The 18402-nt window shown below is 36.7% G+C and overlaps 1 protein-coding gene across 4 annotated transcripts in view; it reads right to left on the bottom strand.

Moving 5' to 3' along the window:
- LOC127877439 (protein mono-ADP-ribosyltransferase PARP16-like) overlaps nucleotides 1-17476 on the bottom strand; it is a 28329-nt gene extending 10853 nt beyond the window's left edge. Inside the window, exons 1-5 of one of the 4 annotated variants that reach the window (XM_052423316.1) lie at nucleotides 17415-17457; nucleotides 17055-17122; nucleotides 7830-8000; nucleotides 6693-6830; nucleotides 3301-3504 (exon numbers count right to left, since the gene is read on the bottom strand). In XM_052423316.1, coding sequence (XP_052279276.1) covers nucleotides 3301-3504; nucleotides 6693-6830; nucleotides 7830-8000; nucleotides 17055-17122; nucleotides 17415-17454 — 621 coding nt within the window. In that variant the 5' untranslated portion in view covers nucleotides 17455-17457. Of the gene's footprint in view, nucleotides 1-3300; nucleotides 3505-6692; nucleotides 6831-7829; nucleotides 8001-17054 lie in introns of all 4 variants that reach the window. The other 3 variants (XM_052423318.1, XM_052423319.1, XM_052423317.1) reach the window with 3 other exon arrangements.
- Nucleotides 17477-18402: the final 926 nt, after the last annotated feature.

Raw genomic sequence — 18402 nt, 5'->3', positions numbered from 1 at the left:
TGTGTTAGTTCGTTCTAGATGTCAGTGTTTGGTGATGGTACAAACCTCTGTGTTTGTTCATTCTAGACATCAGTGTTTGGTGTGGGTACAAACCTTTGTGTTGGTTCATTCTAGACATCAGTGTTTGGTGAGCTTACAAACCTCTGTGTTTGTTGATTATAGACGTCAGTGTTTGGTGAGGGTACAAACCTCTGTGTTGGTTCATTCCAGACATTGTACCCTCACCAAACACTGATGTCTAGAATGAACCAACACAGAGGTATGTACCCTCACCAAACACTGATGTCTAGAATGAACAAACACAGAGGTTTGTACCCTCACAAAACACTGTGTTGTTTCCTTCTAAACATAAGTGTTTGGTGAGGGTACAAACGTCTGTGTTGGTTCGTTCTAGACGACAGTGTTTGGTGAGGATACAAACCTCTGTGTTTGTTCGTTCTAGACGTCAGTGTTTGGTGAGGGTACAAACCTTTGTGTTTGTTCGTTATAGACGTCAGTGTTTGGTGATGGTACAAACCTCTGTGTTAGTTCGTTCTAGATGTCAGTGTTTGGTGATGGTACAAACCTCTGTGTTTGTTCATTCTAGACATCAGTGTTTGGTGTGGGTACAAACCTTTGTGTTGGTTCATTCTAGACATCAGTGTTTGGTGAGCTTACAAACCTCTGTGTTTGTTGATTATAGACGTCAGTGTTTGGTGAGGGTACAAACCTCTGTGTTGGTTCATTCCAGACATTGTACCCTCACCAAACACTGATGTCTAGAATGAACCAACACAGAGGTATGTACCCTCACCAAACACTGATGTCTAGAATGAACAAACACAGAGGTTTGTACCCTCACAAAACACTGTGTTGTTTCCTTCTAAACATAAGTGTTTGGTGAGGGTACAAACGTCTGTGTTGGTTCGTTCTAGACGACAGTGTTTGGTGAGGATACAAACCTCTGTGTTTGTTCGTTCTAGACGTCAGTGTTTGGTGAGGGTACAAACCTTTGTGTTTGTTCGTTATAGACGTCAGTGTTTGGTGATGGTACAAACCTCTGTGTTTGTTGATTATAGACGTCAGTGTTTGGTGAGGGTACAAACCTCTGTGTTGGTTCATTCCAGACATTGTACCCTCACCAAACACTGATGTCTAGAATGAACCAACACAGAGGTATGTACCCTCACCAAACACTGATGTCTAGAATGAACAAACATAGAGGTTTGTACCCTCACCAAACACTGACTTCTAGAATGAACAAACACAGAGGTTTGTACCCTCAGCCAAACACTGATGTCTAGAACGAACAAACACAGAGGTTTGTACCATCACCAAACACTGACGTCTAGAACTAACAAACACAGAGGTTTGTACCCTCACAAAACACTGATGTCTAGAACGAACAAACACAGAGGTTTGTACCATCACCAAACACTGACGTCTAGAACAAACAAACACAAAGGTTTGTACCGTCACCATACACTGACGTCTTGAACGAACAAACACAGAGGTATGTACCCTCAGCAAACACTGATGTCTAGAATGAACAAACACAGTGGTATGTACCCTCACCAAACACTGACGTCCAGAACAAACAAACCCAGAGGTATGTACCCTTGCCAAACACTGATGTCTAGAAAGAACAAACGCAGAGGTATGTACCCTCACCAAACACTGACGTCTAGAATGAACAAACACAGAGGTATGTACCCTCACCAAACACTGACGTCTAGAACGAACAAACACAGAGGTATGTACCCTCACCAAACACTGACGTCTAGAACGAACAAACACTGACTTCTAGAACGAACAAACACAAAGGTTTGTACCCTCACCAAACACTGACGTCTAGAACGAACAAACACAGAGGTTTGTACCATCACCAAACACTGACGTCTAGAACAAACAAGCAGAAAGGTTTATACCCTCACCAAACACTGGCGGCTAGAACGAACAAACACAGAAGTTTGTACCATCACCAAACACTGACGTCTAGAATGAACAAACACAGGGGTTTGTACCCTCACCAAACACTGACGTCTAGAATGAACAAATACAGAGGCTTGTACCCTCACCAAACACTGACGTCTAGAATGAACCAACACAGAGTTTTGTACCCCCACCAAACACTGACGTCTTGAATGAACAAACACAGAGGTTTGTACCCTCACCAAACACTGACGTCTGGAATGAACCAACACAGAGGTTTGTACCCTCACCAAACACTGACGTCTAAAATGAACAAACATAGAGTAACTCGCAGTCTGTTCAGGTTTTATGCTGTTTGCTTCTCATCAGTATTTAAGGGTTGGAATAGAAACCTTTAAAATTTGAATCTAGTAAGAAAGGTCTTAATTAATGTAACTTTCTAAGGGACTACAAACGTGTCAAAATACATATGTATCTAAGTGGTAAAGGGTTAAACATTCAAATCCATGATATTCACCACATATCCTTAACAAACAAGTATTGCTAGGATTGGGCTGGATGTTGGGATAACTTACAACAGTCATCTCAATGTCTCCACACATTGTAGTGACAACTGAATATGAGCCTAATTTTCACAGGGCTAAGCTCATATTTATCGTCATGACTTTTGATTTGTAATTCTATCAACTAGACAGACATCTCATATACAACTTCACAATCAATAACTAGACTTTTCTGACACTAGTGTATCAGTTCAAAAAGGATTGGTTACATAAAACTGTAAATCACAGACTTCCATATAATTTTGCACTTTTCATCTTCCATGCACAACAGCATATTTAACAGCAACAGCAGCTTCTGTTATTTATGCTTTTTTATTTTCTAAACTCACACTTTTTTGTACAGTAAATGAATAACAGAAGCCTTTATTAAACCTTTAATGAACATGAAAATTACGCCTTAACAGTCTCAGAAATTACCATATTTCCAGACTTAATAAAATTGACAAACAGACAAATATATAACACGTTCATAGCATCATCACAGTGAAAAACTGTTTGCTATGAAATACCTTCAAAACATTGACAACAATATGAAATTGTATAACTGTTCTATAAATACAGAAACCACCATATAAAATAAATGGGCCATGCTCTATGAAAAGGGGGTTCGATGCATGTGCGTAAAGTGCTGTCCCAGATGAGCCTGTGCAGCCCACACAGGCTTTCCGCCTTAACTTGATTTTTGCTAAGAAGAGACTTTCTTTAAATCAAATATATCATCAAAGCGGAAAGTGTCGTCTCTTATTAGCCTGTGCAGACGACACTTAACACACAAGCATTAAACCCCTTTTTCACAGAGCATGGCCCAAATACATATAATAAATACCTTATTCATGTGTGAGGCCAGCCCGTTGTGCAGTATGGAGTAAAAGTTCTCCAGGCGGCTGCCATGGTAGGCATACAGCAGGCCCCTGTCTCCCTGGAGGTGTGCAAACTTCTCATCCGCCTGCGCACTAGGCTGCACTTCAAAAATGTAATTGGGCTCAGTCACTTTTACACTATGTCCAGTTAACTTTTTTATATCTGAAAACTAAAAAAATCAGAGTGTGAAATGAGTTTAAAATTAATAAAAGTATTACATCACAAAGCATTATATAGTTGATTATCAAAAATCAAACAAGCAAAATTGTCACAAAGCAATATATTTCACAGATCAAGGATAAATATACTTTATTTGTCACTGTAGTTTTACTTAATGAGAAGAACATGTAAGAATCCAGTGTAAGTATTAATAAAGTGCAAGTTTGTAATAAAATGAACAAAATATCATCATTTTACAAACAGACAAAAATATAACAACAAGAGGGCCTGAAAGGCCCAAAGTCGCTCACCTGAGAAAACAAGATATTATTGTGACAATTCTTATGACCAAGTTTCACGAATATCGGAAAATAAATGTGGCCTCTAGAGTGTTAACAAGGTTTTACTATAGCCATAAAAGGAAAAATGCCCTGCCCCCTGGCAGCCATGCTTTTCAACAAACCGGAATCATTTTTTAACTCTTCCAAGATATTATCGGGATAAATATTCTGACCAAGTTTCATGAAGATCGGACAGTAAATGTGGCCTCTAGAGTGTTAACAAGATTTTACTATAGCCATATCAGGAAAAATGCCCCTCCCCTTGGAAGCCATTTTTTTCAAGCAAACATAATTATTTTCGAACTCATCCAAGATATCATTGAGACCAATCTTCTGACCAAATTTCATGAAGATTGGAAATAAATGTGGCCTCTAGAGTGTTAACAAGGTTTTACTAAGGCCATATAAGGAAAAATGCCCCGCCCCCTGGCGGCCATGTTTTTCAACCAACCCGCATCATTTTCACACTCATTCAAGATATTATTGGGATGAATCTTCTGACCAAGTTTTATGAAGATCAGATAATAAATGTGGCCTCTAGAGGGTTAACAAGATCTTACTATAGCCATATATAGCCATATAAGGAAAAATGCCCCGCCCCTTGGCAGCCATGTTTTTCAAGCAAACATAACCATTTTCGAACTCATCCAAGATGTCATTGAAACCAATCTTCTGACCAAATTTCATGAAGATTGGACAATAAATGTGGCCTCTAGAGAGTAAACAAGGCAAATGTTGACGCCGCACAACGCACAACAGACGGCGGACAAAATGCAATCACAAAAGCTCACCATGAGCACGTTGTGCTCAGGTGAGCTTAAAAAACATCAATTATATTTAAAACAAGAGCTGTCAGAGGACAGCGTGCTCCACTATTCAAGTGCTTGACAGTATAAGGTAAGCCATCATGGGGAAATTGTTCAAATTATTCAATAAGGTCAAGGTAATAGTTCAGGTATATTTTCCACAATCTATTGAACATTAGTAAAGACATAAAACAAACTAATAAGATTTTATTTCAAGTTGGATAGCAATAGCTTGGGTGGGAAGTTTGGATGGTCCTTCCAAAATAAAGTAAATAAATATTTGTTTTTGTTTTTTAACCATGTTTCAAAGAAAAAATATTATTTTTGGGTTGGGTAGGGGGGGGGGGGGGGTTGAGAGGGGGGTATAATGTGAGGTGGGATCATTTATTAGACGATCTTTCAAAAATAAAAAAGGAAAAACCAATTTTTTTTTTTTTTGGGGGGGGGGGGGGGCAGAGATTCTGGGTTGGGGCGTGGGGTATTGTTTGGGTGGAATCCATTGTGGTATTCAGGTAAGTGTTGTTTTGTCAAAGTATTAATAAAATCTGATCATAAATAAAGAAGTTATGGCAATTTATTTATTTAACTAAAATGTATTCTTTTGACCTTGAGAGTCAAGATCATTCAAAGGTCAAGGTCAAATTGAACTTGCCATGTACAGTATCCTCATTATAGTAAGAAAATATTTGAAGTTTGAAAGCAATAGCTTTGATACTTTAGAAGTCAAGTGGATCTAAACACACAAAATTTAACAAAATATTCAGTTACTAAGACAAAAAAGGGCCATCATTCTTATAAAATGCTTGATACATTTGTCTGCTCTTGTTTATAGATTGGGGTCATGTTGGTAAAGAAGCTTGCAAAATATGAAAGCAATATGTCAAGGGACATTGAAAATATTTGAAGTGGTACGCAAACTTTAACATAGATTTATCAATAATATGCAAATTCTTAATAGAAAAAAGGCCATAATTCTTACAAAATGCTTGATACAGTTGTCTGCTCCTGTTCATAGATTGGGGTCATGTTGGTAAAGAAGTTTGCAAAATATGAAAGCAATATGTCAAGGGACATTGAAAATATTTGAGGTGGTACGCAAACTTTAACACAGATTTATCAATAATATGCATATTCTAAGTGAAAAAAGGGCCATAATTCTTACAAAATGCTTGATACAGTTGTCTGCTCCTGTTTATAGATTGGGGTCATGTTGGTAAAGAAGTTTGCAAAATATGAAAGCAAAATGTCAAGGGACATTGAAAATATTTGAGTTGGTACACAAACTTTTACATAGATTTATCAATAATATGCATATTCTAAGTAAAAAAAGGGCCATAATTTTTACAAAATGCTTGATACAGTTGTCGGCTCTTGTTTATAGGTTGGGGTCATGTTGGTAAAGAAGTATGCAAAATATTAAAGCAATATGTCACGGGACATAGGAAATATTTGGGGTGGTACGCAAACTTAAACATTTGCACGCTCACGCCGCCGCCGGGATGAGTAGGATAGCTCCACTATATATATTTCATATATAAAAGTTGAGCTAAAAACATACTTTATCAAAATAATTAATTTAACAATTCACCCACCATTCATAGGAATAACAGGGAAAAAACTAACTATTTTTATTTTGATGTAGCCAAATCAACTGCAAATTCAACACGAAACACAACATTACCGAAAATACTCTGCCAGTTTGTGAACTTTAACATAAAAATCTATATACATGTAGCTGATCAGTTTGTTATATTCATTAAAGAAATAAGCCTTGTGCTAGGACAACTGGACTACATGCATGAGCGTTAAGTGTAATCCAAGATAAGTCTGTGCAGTGTGCACAGGCTAATCAGGGACAACACTTTCTGCCTTAACTGGATCTTTAATAAGAAAATAATTTCTTTTTTTAATACAATAAAAGCGGAAAGTTGCGTACCTGATTAGCCAACGTGGATAGCACAGGCTAATATGGGGCAACACTTTACTCATATGCATTTAGCCCCATTCTCCCAGAAAGAGGCTTAAATAATCCTGACTATTTTCCCCCATACCTTTGTGGTGCCAACATTAGATAGAGTGAATGACCTGGAGTCCATAACCCACTTGACCAACTCCAACTGCTTATTGGGCATTTTATGGACCTCCCTTGTAAGTCGAGACAAAGATGGGATTTCAGAAACTGCAGATTGCTGAAAAATGTAGGATGCATGGTAAGTTTAACTAACTGTTAAATAAGACCATCTGTAAAATATATATCTACATATAACAGAAACTAAAGGTCAAAAAGCACTAAGGCAAGCACAAGAGAGACCCTAAGGAATGAAACTGTTATGAGCAGGTAGCGTTCACAAAGTTTCACCATAAAACATCCAGAACACATGGCAGCAATGTTTTGGAACAAACCACAATAATAACAACACAATGTTCGTAATGTTCTTAATAAAATAATTGAAGATTGGGCAATAAATGTGATCTCTGGAGTATTCACAAGGTTTTGATAAAAATCCATACAGAATATTGCTCTGCCTCCATTTAGCAATGCTTTTCCATGGACCAGTACCATTTTGGATTTTGGCAGACATATCATTAGAACAAATTAAGAGCAACTTTTAAGATGATTTGGCCAAAATTGTGAATCCTGGAAAGTTCACTAAAGTCATATAGGGAAAGTGCCAAGTCCAATAGCGGCTATGTTTTTCAACTGACCGGAACCATTTTCAAACTCGGCCTAGATATCATTGGGACGAAAGATCTCAGCAATTTTAATAAAGATTGAGCAATAAATGTGACCTCTATAGTTTTCACAATTTTTCCAAACAACTTTATAAGGAAATTGCCCTCACAGACATTGTTTTCAACAGACCGATACCATTTTCACACTCAACCAAGATATTATTGGGATGAATGTTCTGAGCAAGTTATTACATAACTGCGGGGAAAAATGCCACATTCAAAATACTCATTTGAAAACTTGCCCAATGCATAATTAAGACAAATAATCAAGTCAAAGTTTCATGAAGATCAGGAATTAAATGTGGACTCTAGAGTAATCACACGGTAAATGTTGACAACACACGACAGCCAACAAAAACAACAACAAAAAGGTGATAAAAAAAACTCACCAAGTTTTGATCCTGTGAGAAAGAAGTGTACAGCACCAAAACTTAAATGAAAGCAAAACTACCTACCAAAGCGTTCAGGTCTTTTTCTTCTCCATTAAGGAACATGGGAGGAAAGGGTCTCAGCACAGTGTCCACTCTGTAGTTGCGCAATGCTGCTATGAACAGACTCCACTGCAGATCTGCTGCCAGCGGATCCTGCCAGATCTTCTCCTTTATGTACTCAGCCAGCTCTGTCACCTGGGGGCAGATGTCACATTTCATGTGTCAATTAATGAGAATTGTTTCGGGATTTTCTTGTAAAATTAGAAAATCATTTGTTTATCTAGAAAAGCGTGTAAATGAAATACTAACATGCACTAAGTGTTGTAAATGAAAAAATGTCTATAATTACTGCATCATTAAACAAGAGCACCGCATAACGGGTGCCACGCTTGCTGCGAAAGCTTGTCAGAATTTTTTTTAGAGGTCACAGTGACCTGGACCTTTGACCTAGTGACTCAACAAGAGATGTGTTTGTCAGAAACACAATGCCCCCTACTGGGCCACTTTGAAATAAAATTTCTGTTTATCATTTGGCAGGTATAGACATCATCTCCCTTTAAAGCTTTATTATTTCCCTTGGATTTTGTCCAATCCAACCGGGGGGGCTGGGGGGGGGGGGGGGCGGTCTGTAGACAGTCAAAAATGACCAAGTCAGACATATCACTGACAACCAAGGCCTGTGGTTTATCAAAGAGATCATAGCCAGAGTTCATCATGTATGTATGGACATAAGTCCACTGGTATTGTGATATTGAATGAAAACTAGCATTCACAAATTAGAACAGGTAAGAAATGATAATTATATCAAGAGATGTGTTCGTCAGAAACACAATGCCCCCTATTGCGCCGCTTTGAAATAAAATTGCTATTTATCATTTTGCAGGTATAGAAATCATCTCCCTTTAAAGCTTATTAGTTCCCTAGAATTTTGTCCAATCCATCCGGGGGGGGGGGGGGGGGGGTCTCACAGTCAATTATGACCATGTCAGACATCACTGTTTAAAAGACATCTTAGCCAGATTTTTTTTCTTTTTCATGTATCTATGGACATAAGTCCACAGGTATGTAATGAACAACAAAGAAATAATAATTATATCATTAAAAAAAAAAAATTGACAAATCATTTGAGTTATAAATAATCAAAATAATAAATCTGTACAGTAACTGTGAAAAGAACTTAAATTCTTGGTAAGGAAATATATAATATAAGATTTATAATTACATAAATTTCTTCCCTTGAAAATAATTGTCTCTAAAAAATCTCTATTTTTAGTAGCAAATAATAAAAATTTGTATTTTTTACCGTAGACCATAAAGGATGACCTTGACCTTTTACCACAATGTGCTTGTCAGAAACACAATGCCGCCTACTGCGCCGCTTTGATTTATTTAACAAAAATGTATACATGGGCTGGTCAGATAACTATGTCCATTTAAAGCTTATTACTTTCCTTGACTTTGTTTTTTCGACCCTAGACCTTGAAGGATGATGTTCACCTTGAAATTTTACCACTCAAAATGTGCAGCTCCATGAGATACACGTGCATGCCATATATCAAGGTGCTATCTTCAATATTTGAAAAGTTATGGCCAATGTTAAGGTTTTAGCACGACGCCTACGGCGGACGGCAGACGGCGGACAACGAGCTGGCTATGACAATAGCTTGGGTTTTCTCCGAAAACAGCCTCGCTAAAAATCAAGGTCTTTATTTATGCAGGGATAATTTTAGGTCCACGTCCTGCGTCCTGGACGCATAGAAATCACAGTAGACGCAAACATTTGCTATATATGCGTCCCGCAGACGCAAAATCCTAAAAGTGTATAAATTATGATACTGAACAAGATGTGTTTGTGAAACACAATGTCCCCCTATATATGACCTTGACCTTGTGAAGGATGACCTTGACCTTGTGAAGGATGACCTTGACCTTGACTTTTCACCACTCAAAATGTGCAGCTCCATGAGATACACATGCATGCCAAATATCAAGTTGCTTTCTTCAATATTGCAAAAGTATTCATAAAAAAAGCGATTTGGGCCACATATATTTGACCTCTGACCTTGAAAGATGACCTTGACCTTGACCTTTCACCACTCAAAATGTGCAGCTCCATGTGATACACATGCATGCCAAATATCAAGTTGCTATCTTCAATATTGCAAAAGTATTCATAAAATAAGCGATTTGGGCCACATATATTTGACCTCTGACCTTGAAGGATGACCTTGACCTTTCAACACTCAAAATGTGCAGCTCCATAAGATACACATGCATGCCAAATATCAAGTTGCTATCTTCAATATTGCAAAAGTATTCATAAAATAAGCGATTTGGGCCACATATATTTGACCTCTGACCTTGAAGGATGACCTTGACCTTTCAACACTCAAAATGTGCAACTCCATAAGATACACATGCATGCCAAATATCAAGTTGCTTCCTTCAATATTGCAAAAGTATTCATAAAATGAGCGATTTTGGCCACATATATTTGACCTCTGACCTTGAAGGATGACCTTGACCTTGACCTTTCACCACTTAAAATGTGCAACTTCATAAGATACACATGCATGCCAAATATGAAGTTGCTATCTTCAATATAGCAAAAGTTATTGCAAAATGTTAAAGTTGGCGCAAACAGACCAACAGACAGACAGACAGGGCAAAAACAATATGTCCCCCACTACTATAGTGGGGGACATAAAAATATTTCGCGAACTGAGAAAAAAATAATTTAAAACCAAATCGACCGAAAATGGCCGCCATTTTACTATTGCGCTATCAATAATCCGGGTCATTGGAAAGCTCAGTTTTGGGGTTAAATTTTGTATTCAATTTTTGTATTCAACAATAGGAAGCTTCATTATGATACGGAGCATGGGTTGCATAGCACAGTGATTTTTTTACCTGCGAGTCCTGCGTCCTGGACTCACAAAAACCTCTGGGGATGCAAAGTTTGGAATTATGTGAGTCCCAAAAATTCATTGAAATTTCTCAAAAAATAATATCGTTTAATATTTGGACTCATTCTTTCAATTTGGGGACTCATAGATTTGCAAGTTATTGAGTCCCAGGACCCAGATGAGAAAATTTGTAAAAATATCACTGATAGCACTATATTTTTCTGACAATTTTGTAATTTTCTAGCAACAAATTAACAGTCCTCGTACATTTCATGTAAAACATGCAAACATAACAAATCATGTCATTCTTCCTGGGCTTTTAATTTGAATGATGAATAAAACTCATAGTGCTTTGTTTTAAAGTGGAAACTTTTTATGTCAATTATGCTTCATCTTAATGGCTACAGTCGTTGAGATATGTCTGACTCAGTATTGATGTAAAACTGCTCATCTATTATAATGGTCAAGTAGGGTTATTTTGTATCGCACTACATACGTCAGACGCGTGAATGTTATGTACAATGGAGGCACTAAAAATCTAAACCAAACTGGAAAACAACCAGAAGTCCCTGTTCACACCGACCGTTACCCGCGAAAAACCTCCTTGACACCTCCCTTTACCAGCTTTCCGTTAAGTGGTCAACAGCCCAACGTAAGCTTTCAATGTAGAAATGCACAAACACAAACAAATACAGTTTTGCATATTTTATTCAAACATTTTATGTTTTTGTAAAAATCTGTTGCTACCTGTTTATATCTTCCCTTACCAAATCTTTTTTTGTTCAGACAATGGCCTCTTGAGTCTATAAGATTAAACCCAGCATAAACTGATGATAGTCAAATTTCAAAATGGTGAACTTGACTTTTCAGAAGCAGTTAAGTTCTGAAAAGTACAGAAAGACAGAAGGTTGTATTCTCTGAAAAAGCCTGCTCTGTAATGACATTTTCTCCATTTTAAAATTTGCACCATTTGAAGCCATTACATCACATACATTTACAATTGTTGTCTGCTGAGCTTTCAATATGGACTAGTCTTTAATTACTTTATATATGATGTATGGATAATAGAGTGATCTAGTAATAAAACTGTTGAATATCCTTTCTTCTGCTCATAGATGGCCAAAATAAGATGGGACCCATACTTTTTCTCTCGGACCCATAGATTTAAAAACTATACCTGGATACCTGGACTGTTGGGCTGTAAATTAGCTATGCTGTAGTGGCCCCTCTGATAAATGGTCTCTTCTTTAGAATCTTTCTTTGATATGTACTATTTTGTTAAAACTTTGAGTCCCTGGGACTCATACTTTTGATTTTTAAAATTATCTAGGTTTATGCATTAAAGTGTAGGGTCAATCCGTGAAAAGTCGGACGTCTTTAAAAGTCGGACAGTTGACAGTAAAACACATAATAAACAAGGGCTGTTTGTAAAACATGCATGCCCCCCATATGGGCTGTCCGTTGCAGTGGCAGCCATTGTGTAAATACGTTTTTTGTCACTGTGACCTTGACCTTTGACCTAGTGACCTGAAAATCAATAGGGGTCATCTGTGAGTCACGATCAATCTACCTGTGAAGTTTCATGATCCTAGACATATGCGTTCTTGAGTTATCATCCGAAAACCATTTTACTATTTCGATCACCGTGACCTTGACCTTTGACCTAGTGACCTCAAAATCAATAGGGGTCATCTGTGAGTCATGATCAATCTACCCATGAAGTTTCATAATCCTAGGCGTATGCATTCTTGAGTTATCATCCGGAAACCATTTTACTATTTCGGGTCACCGTGACCTTGACCTTTGACCTAGTGACCTCAAAATCAATAGGGGTCATCTGCGAGTCATGATCAATGTATCTATGAAGTTTCATGATCCTAGGCCCAAGCGTTCTTGAGTTATCGTCTGACAACCACCTGGTGGACGGACCGACTGACCGACAAACCGACATGAGCAAAGCAATATACCCCCTCTTCTTCGAAGGGGGGCATAAATATACAATAACCGACTTGAAATCCCCAGTAACACGCATTTAGTGACACATAGCCATTCACTTTGAAAAATACATCTGTACAGTATGTGCATCGACACCGTTTACGTAAACACAAAACCAATGACGTGCCGCACACAGGCTTACATGTATGACGATACGCATTGTTTCCAGAAAGACGGGCAATTTGAATGCTAAGGTTCGTTCAGTGATTTTCATTGCGCAACGGCTATACGATTGTATATTCATTAAGATATTGATTGTTTTATTGTTTAAGGAGATAAAATTTAATAGTTTTATGAAGAATATCTGATAATTTATTATGTATTTGACGAAATTAAAAGTGTCCGACATTTAACTACATATTTTGCACTTCAGTTAAAACTCGGACAATAGCAAGGAAATAACAAACACAAAAAACGAAGCCCTTTTGCATAAAGTTATCAATCATGGCTAATTATTGACAATTAATACTAAATACAGCAGTAAGCCTGTACATTTCGTAAATGTTATAATGAAATAAACACCGACTGCCCGGCTATATCATTGGTTAGCAAACTCGATTATCACGCAAGCCACCCAGGTTTGATACCCGCTCCCGGCGCACATGAGTTGGGTTGGTGGTCAACTGTTTTCCCCACAGCACAAGACCACCTCAACATTATTACCTCAGTAAATAGTTAAAAATTGCATATATAATTCAAATTTTGTTCAAACTTTTGATAGTCTAAAATCTGCTTAGGTAGTTGCGCGGAAGGACCTAATAAACTTCAAAATACACACAGTCCCGCCCGCACGCCCGCATGCATCCCCCACCACACACATTAAGTATTGATTTAAAAATTGCGTTGAGGCCATTTCATTTGTATTTTAAAATAATAAATCTTTATAGGCAATGAAGAAAGTCATCATTGAAGGTCTATATGCAGTCGGAATGCATCACCATGGGCAAAGGGCTCTCCAGGTTGCCGCCCAATACCGTGGAAAACCGGAAACGGAAAACTCTTTTGACCGATATGCCATTGCCATCCACGCACACCCTTCAGATAGATTGTGTGCCTATTTGCGTCGCCAAGACACTCTTTTCATATCGGAATTACACAGACTCAATTTGATAGATGGACATATTTTAATTAAACCGAAGCCTGTATTCCGTGTACGTGTGAATCCATCTCAACGATATAATTTGGGATTTTACGCGAAGGATTAACATGTAGCTTCCATCCAGATATAAGCTCGTAATCATGGCTTGCTTGTGCGCTTTGCAGATTAACATGACAAGTGTGATGTATTTTAAAATACATATAGATTTATTAAACATACATAGTTTCAGATGTCCGTTTTGTCTTTTATTTTATTTCCATTTTTATTGCATTAATTCGATTTGTTGTAATCTCGAAAAGTCATCTTAGTAGGTAAGGAACCGCACAGTGTAAGCATGGTGTGTGATCTTACATAATTGCCAGTAATGAGGTTGAAGTCTGGGAGGGGTAAAAGTCGTACGCAGTCTTAAGTAGCCAAACATTATTTTTTATACACAAAGTTTTAAAATCATTAAAATTATCATTTTTACTTAGACAGCATCAAACGCAGCAAAATAAGGCAGTACCCTCAATGAAGGAGGTTGCGCCCTCCGTGAAAAGCTACATAATTGATAGCTTTATGTAAAGTGCGCACATGTTGGTTAACACTTATTCGCACTAATAATTCTTCATTGAGATGATCAAAAACGTGATTTATTCATCATTATCGTCGCCATCACCATTGCTTTTCATATTTGGTGTTCTTGCAAAGGGCCCATAAGGCCACGACTTTTATATTTCTTGGTTTACAAAACCGCCGACCCTAATTTTTGGAAAATGGGAAAAAAAATAAAATCGGAAAATCGTCTTTTTTTTTATATATTTTATTCCCGACCGCACTGAAAAACGAGCGAAACGAGAAAAAAAAAACGATCCGGTTTGAGTACGGTTGCGAATAAAATCAAGTAAGTACAATCAACGATTGGTTCACATATATTACAGAGATCGGGATATTTTTCAATGTGACACAGTATGTACCAGTCCTTTTATGGGCACTTCTCAAAATTTATTTAATTACAGACAATAGGAAAATCAGCGTCAGTAAAATGTCGACCGCATCAAAATTTATTTCCGAGTCTGTGACGCAACTATATTGTTTAACATGTTTATTATATTAAACATACCCGATATTATAGTAGATAAAAAAGTATTACCTTGCAATTTGATAATAAGTATAAATAATCCAATAAAACACTGCCATTATTTACGATATATGTGTTTAGGAATTTTGTAAACACGTCCGCCATAGTTTATAGGAACTGTACAGAAAGTTTGGAAATCGGAACAAATCGGTATATCTCGGAAAATCATTGATAAATGTATTTGTCGTTTTAATGCTTAGGGCCGAGTAATTTCGGCAAATCGGAACTCAACTTGCGTATTAAAAATACTAGCTCAATTAACCGTTAAACTCCGCCTCCGTTCTCTGCAAAAGATTCGAAGGCGGAGCTATGCACGTGCTATTATTAAATTGGAGGATTGCAATTGAGAAACAAACGCACGATTGGTTCGTCATGTTGATTTTGTCGGCGCGAAATTTGTCGCTTTATTGCTTCAGACAGCAAGCGGCTTTCCTTTGATGACGTCAAACTGTCAATTCACACAGACTGCACATTTTCAGAAGACTTTAACTGGCTCCTTGTTTACAATTCCAGTAAAAACACTTGCTAACATTAAACTTTGGATTAAATTATCAAAATAAAGCAAAAGCCAAGTTGACAAATATGATTGTATTAATTCGCGTCAGTTTAAAAAAAAGACGTGTTGCGTTGTAAATCAACGAGTTTTCACGACAACAACAACTTTAACAAACATTACCGCGACGACGCGGGGATCGATCTACCTCGATTTTTTTCATGGACGATGTCATAAGTCCAATAAGAGCAAACACAAACTTTGTGTATGAGTAGTTTATCTTATATAAGATTTATGCAACGGGCATCGCATTGCGTAATGGTGCGCATCGAATTACGGAAATGAAGCGCAGTTTTTCGTTTTAATGGGAGAAGAACGCATGTCATTTAATGGAGTGTTTAAAATTGCCTGATGTTACAAAAGGTGCTTTTAGGTGACTCATTTCATTTGAAGATATAGATGTGTTTCATTGCATAATTAGATTTTTCGTCTCTGTGTTAAGGTTATAAAAGATATGATGTCTTTGTTCTGATGTTATTAGTATTAACTTATTTTTCCAATGATGTTTTTTTTTTTTTTTTTTTTTTCGACCGCCCGATGGACCATTTTCAAAATAATTTTTGTAAACCAATAAAAAAAAAAGTCGTGGCCTAATTATATGTACTGTAATACAAATAAATATTCAATTTGTTTTTACTTTGATGCGTGCATATACAAATATAGTGTTAAAAATACTTTATTTGTTTTCATCTACGCAATCTCACACCGATCTGTAGATACTCTAGCTAGATTATAGTACTATACCTGCCGTAAAGTCAACGACGTAAATTGCATGTCTATTCATCGTATATTTCTGTTCTAGTTTCATTGTGATCAAAGATGGAAATCAATAACACATCAAATTTTATCAATAAATAACAAATACTCGATACGTGTTAAGCAAATTAAAATAAGTCCAGCAGTTTACATAAGAAGCAGCATTAAATAGTACAGCACACCAGGGACCTATACAGGTATAGGTCCCTGAGCCCACGTAAAATACTGCTTCATTCAAATTAATTCATTTTACTGTAAATAAATGAAGTTTGGTTCAATTACTGTTCCACACTCCGAGATTTAACTACGCAAAAATAACTGTCCGAGTTTCAGCTACAGTGTGTCCGAGTTTCGACTACTCTGTCCGAGTCATAGCGATTCGCATCAAGCAACATTTTCATAGTGTAAATCGCGGTGTTTTCACATAACATCATCGATGTCACCAAATTTCGAAACTACGCTCCTTTGACTTTTTAAGGGGAAGTAATCCCCAAAACGACTCGTCGTACGTTCTATATAATGATTCAATAGCTTTGGGATATAGAGTTTTGTCCGACTTTTCACGGATTGACCCTAATAGGGCATAACATGATAATGGTAAAATTAAGTACAAATTTGGCAAATAGACTGCAGTTAAAATAAAAAGTATTAATAATGTTATTTCCATTTAGATTGGTCAGTGATGTTGTGAAATACAAGCACAGTTAGTGTATAATCCCACCATGCTAACAGCATACTGATTAAAACTGGAAATACTAATGACTTGCATGATCATCACAGTTTTATAACATTACAAATGTATATATTCATTATTGTGTACCTCCTCGCCCACTCCCTGGGCACCAAGGTCCATTGTGGCCATCATTTTTGTCTTAAAAAGCAGGCTTCCTTGCAATCAAAATGAAATTTCTGACTGTCAACCAATAACCAGTTTTATGTTAAATTCACCTCCAGAAGAGAAAAATATCATTTCGATTTGTTTTCTAATCGAATAAAGCTTAAATGTCTATTGCGTAAACAAAATTCCGGATGCTATCTTATCCGAAAATTATACCGAAATATACAGTGCTATGTCATTACTTTAATAAGCTGTTTTATGAACGTATATGTCATTTAACATATACAATAGATAATATATCTATCGATTTATCATTATCATCTATGTAATTTCATTAATTACGTTGTATAGTATTATTAATTAAATCCTGTTGTACAGTCATCACTTATTAACTCCATTTTGCTTTATTTAACCCAAAGAATGCTAACGAATGCGAAGATGTCCGTTCAATTTCGATGATATTTTTATTTTTATTTTACTAGTCTACACTCTACAATCATATCATGCAAACAGAACAATAACATAACATAAACGTGCTATGAAACCTATGTTGTTATACGAAATTGTTATGATGCCAAGGGTTTATCACTTAAACATAAGATCTAAGAACGAGCATAAAAAATATTTATATTTAGAAGTAGACTATAAAAGTTAATAACATGAATTTTAAAGATTATTAATTATTGGTTTAACATTCTAAAATGTAGCTTTTTCTCCATGGACAAATAATAAAATTAATCATATTATTGGCTTATAATCAGTTATAACATGCACATACATCAATAAAAGCTTAGGCAGCCGCATTGTAAATGCCTTTAGTATGAAAGGTACTGATTTTGAAAAGACGTGAAGCCATTATCTGACCTTGCTAATCCAAGTCAGACGCCTTTTTGCTCTGAAACCTCATGTGCATGTGGAGGAGAATTGCACATTTTGCTCCCAATAGAATCTTAAACAACAGAGAGATCTTGAAAATAAGTGATACCATAATCTGACCTTGACAAATCAATGCAGGCGCCTTAAGGCGATACAATCCCCAGGGGTGTGGGCACATTAAGCTTCCAATCGAAATGGCATACACATATTAATCCCATGTGATTTTCCAAAACAGATCACTATCCCATAGATTTATTACCTGAATGTGAGTTTGGGTTGTGGTCACCATACCGGATAAGTGATAATTCCTTCGGATATTCCGGCTACTCCCCACTTCACAGGACGACACCGAAATTAAAAGTATCGTCTAGTAAAATAAAATAGCTGGAAATTGCAATAACAATTAAAAATTATTCCCAATTTCCGTAAGTCAAATAATTTATTTGGTATGATT

The sequence above is a fragment of the Dreissena polymorpha genome, chromosome 4 (genome assembly GCF_020536995.1).
Source record: "Dreissena polymorpha isolate Duluth1 chromosome 4, UMN_Dpol_1.0, whole genome shotgun sequence".
NCBI lineage: Eukaryota > Metazoa > Mollusca > Bivalvia > Myida > Dreissenidae > Dreissena > Dreissena polymorpha.
The sequence above is the reverse complement of the archived record's forward strand: the minus strand, read 5'-3'. Positions and strand labels throughout refer to the sequence as shown.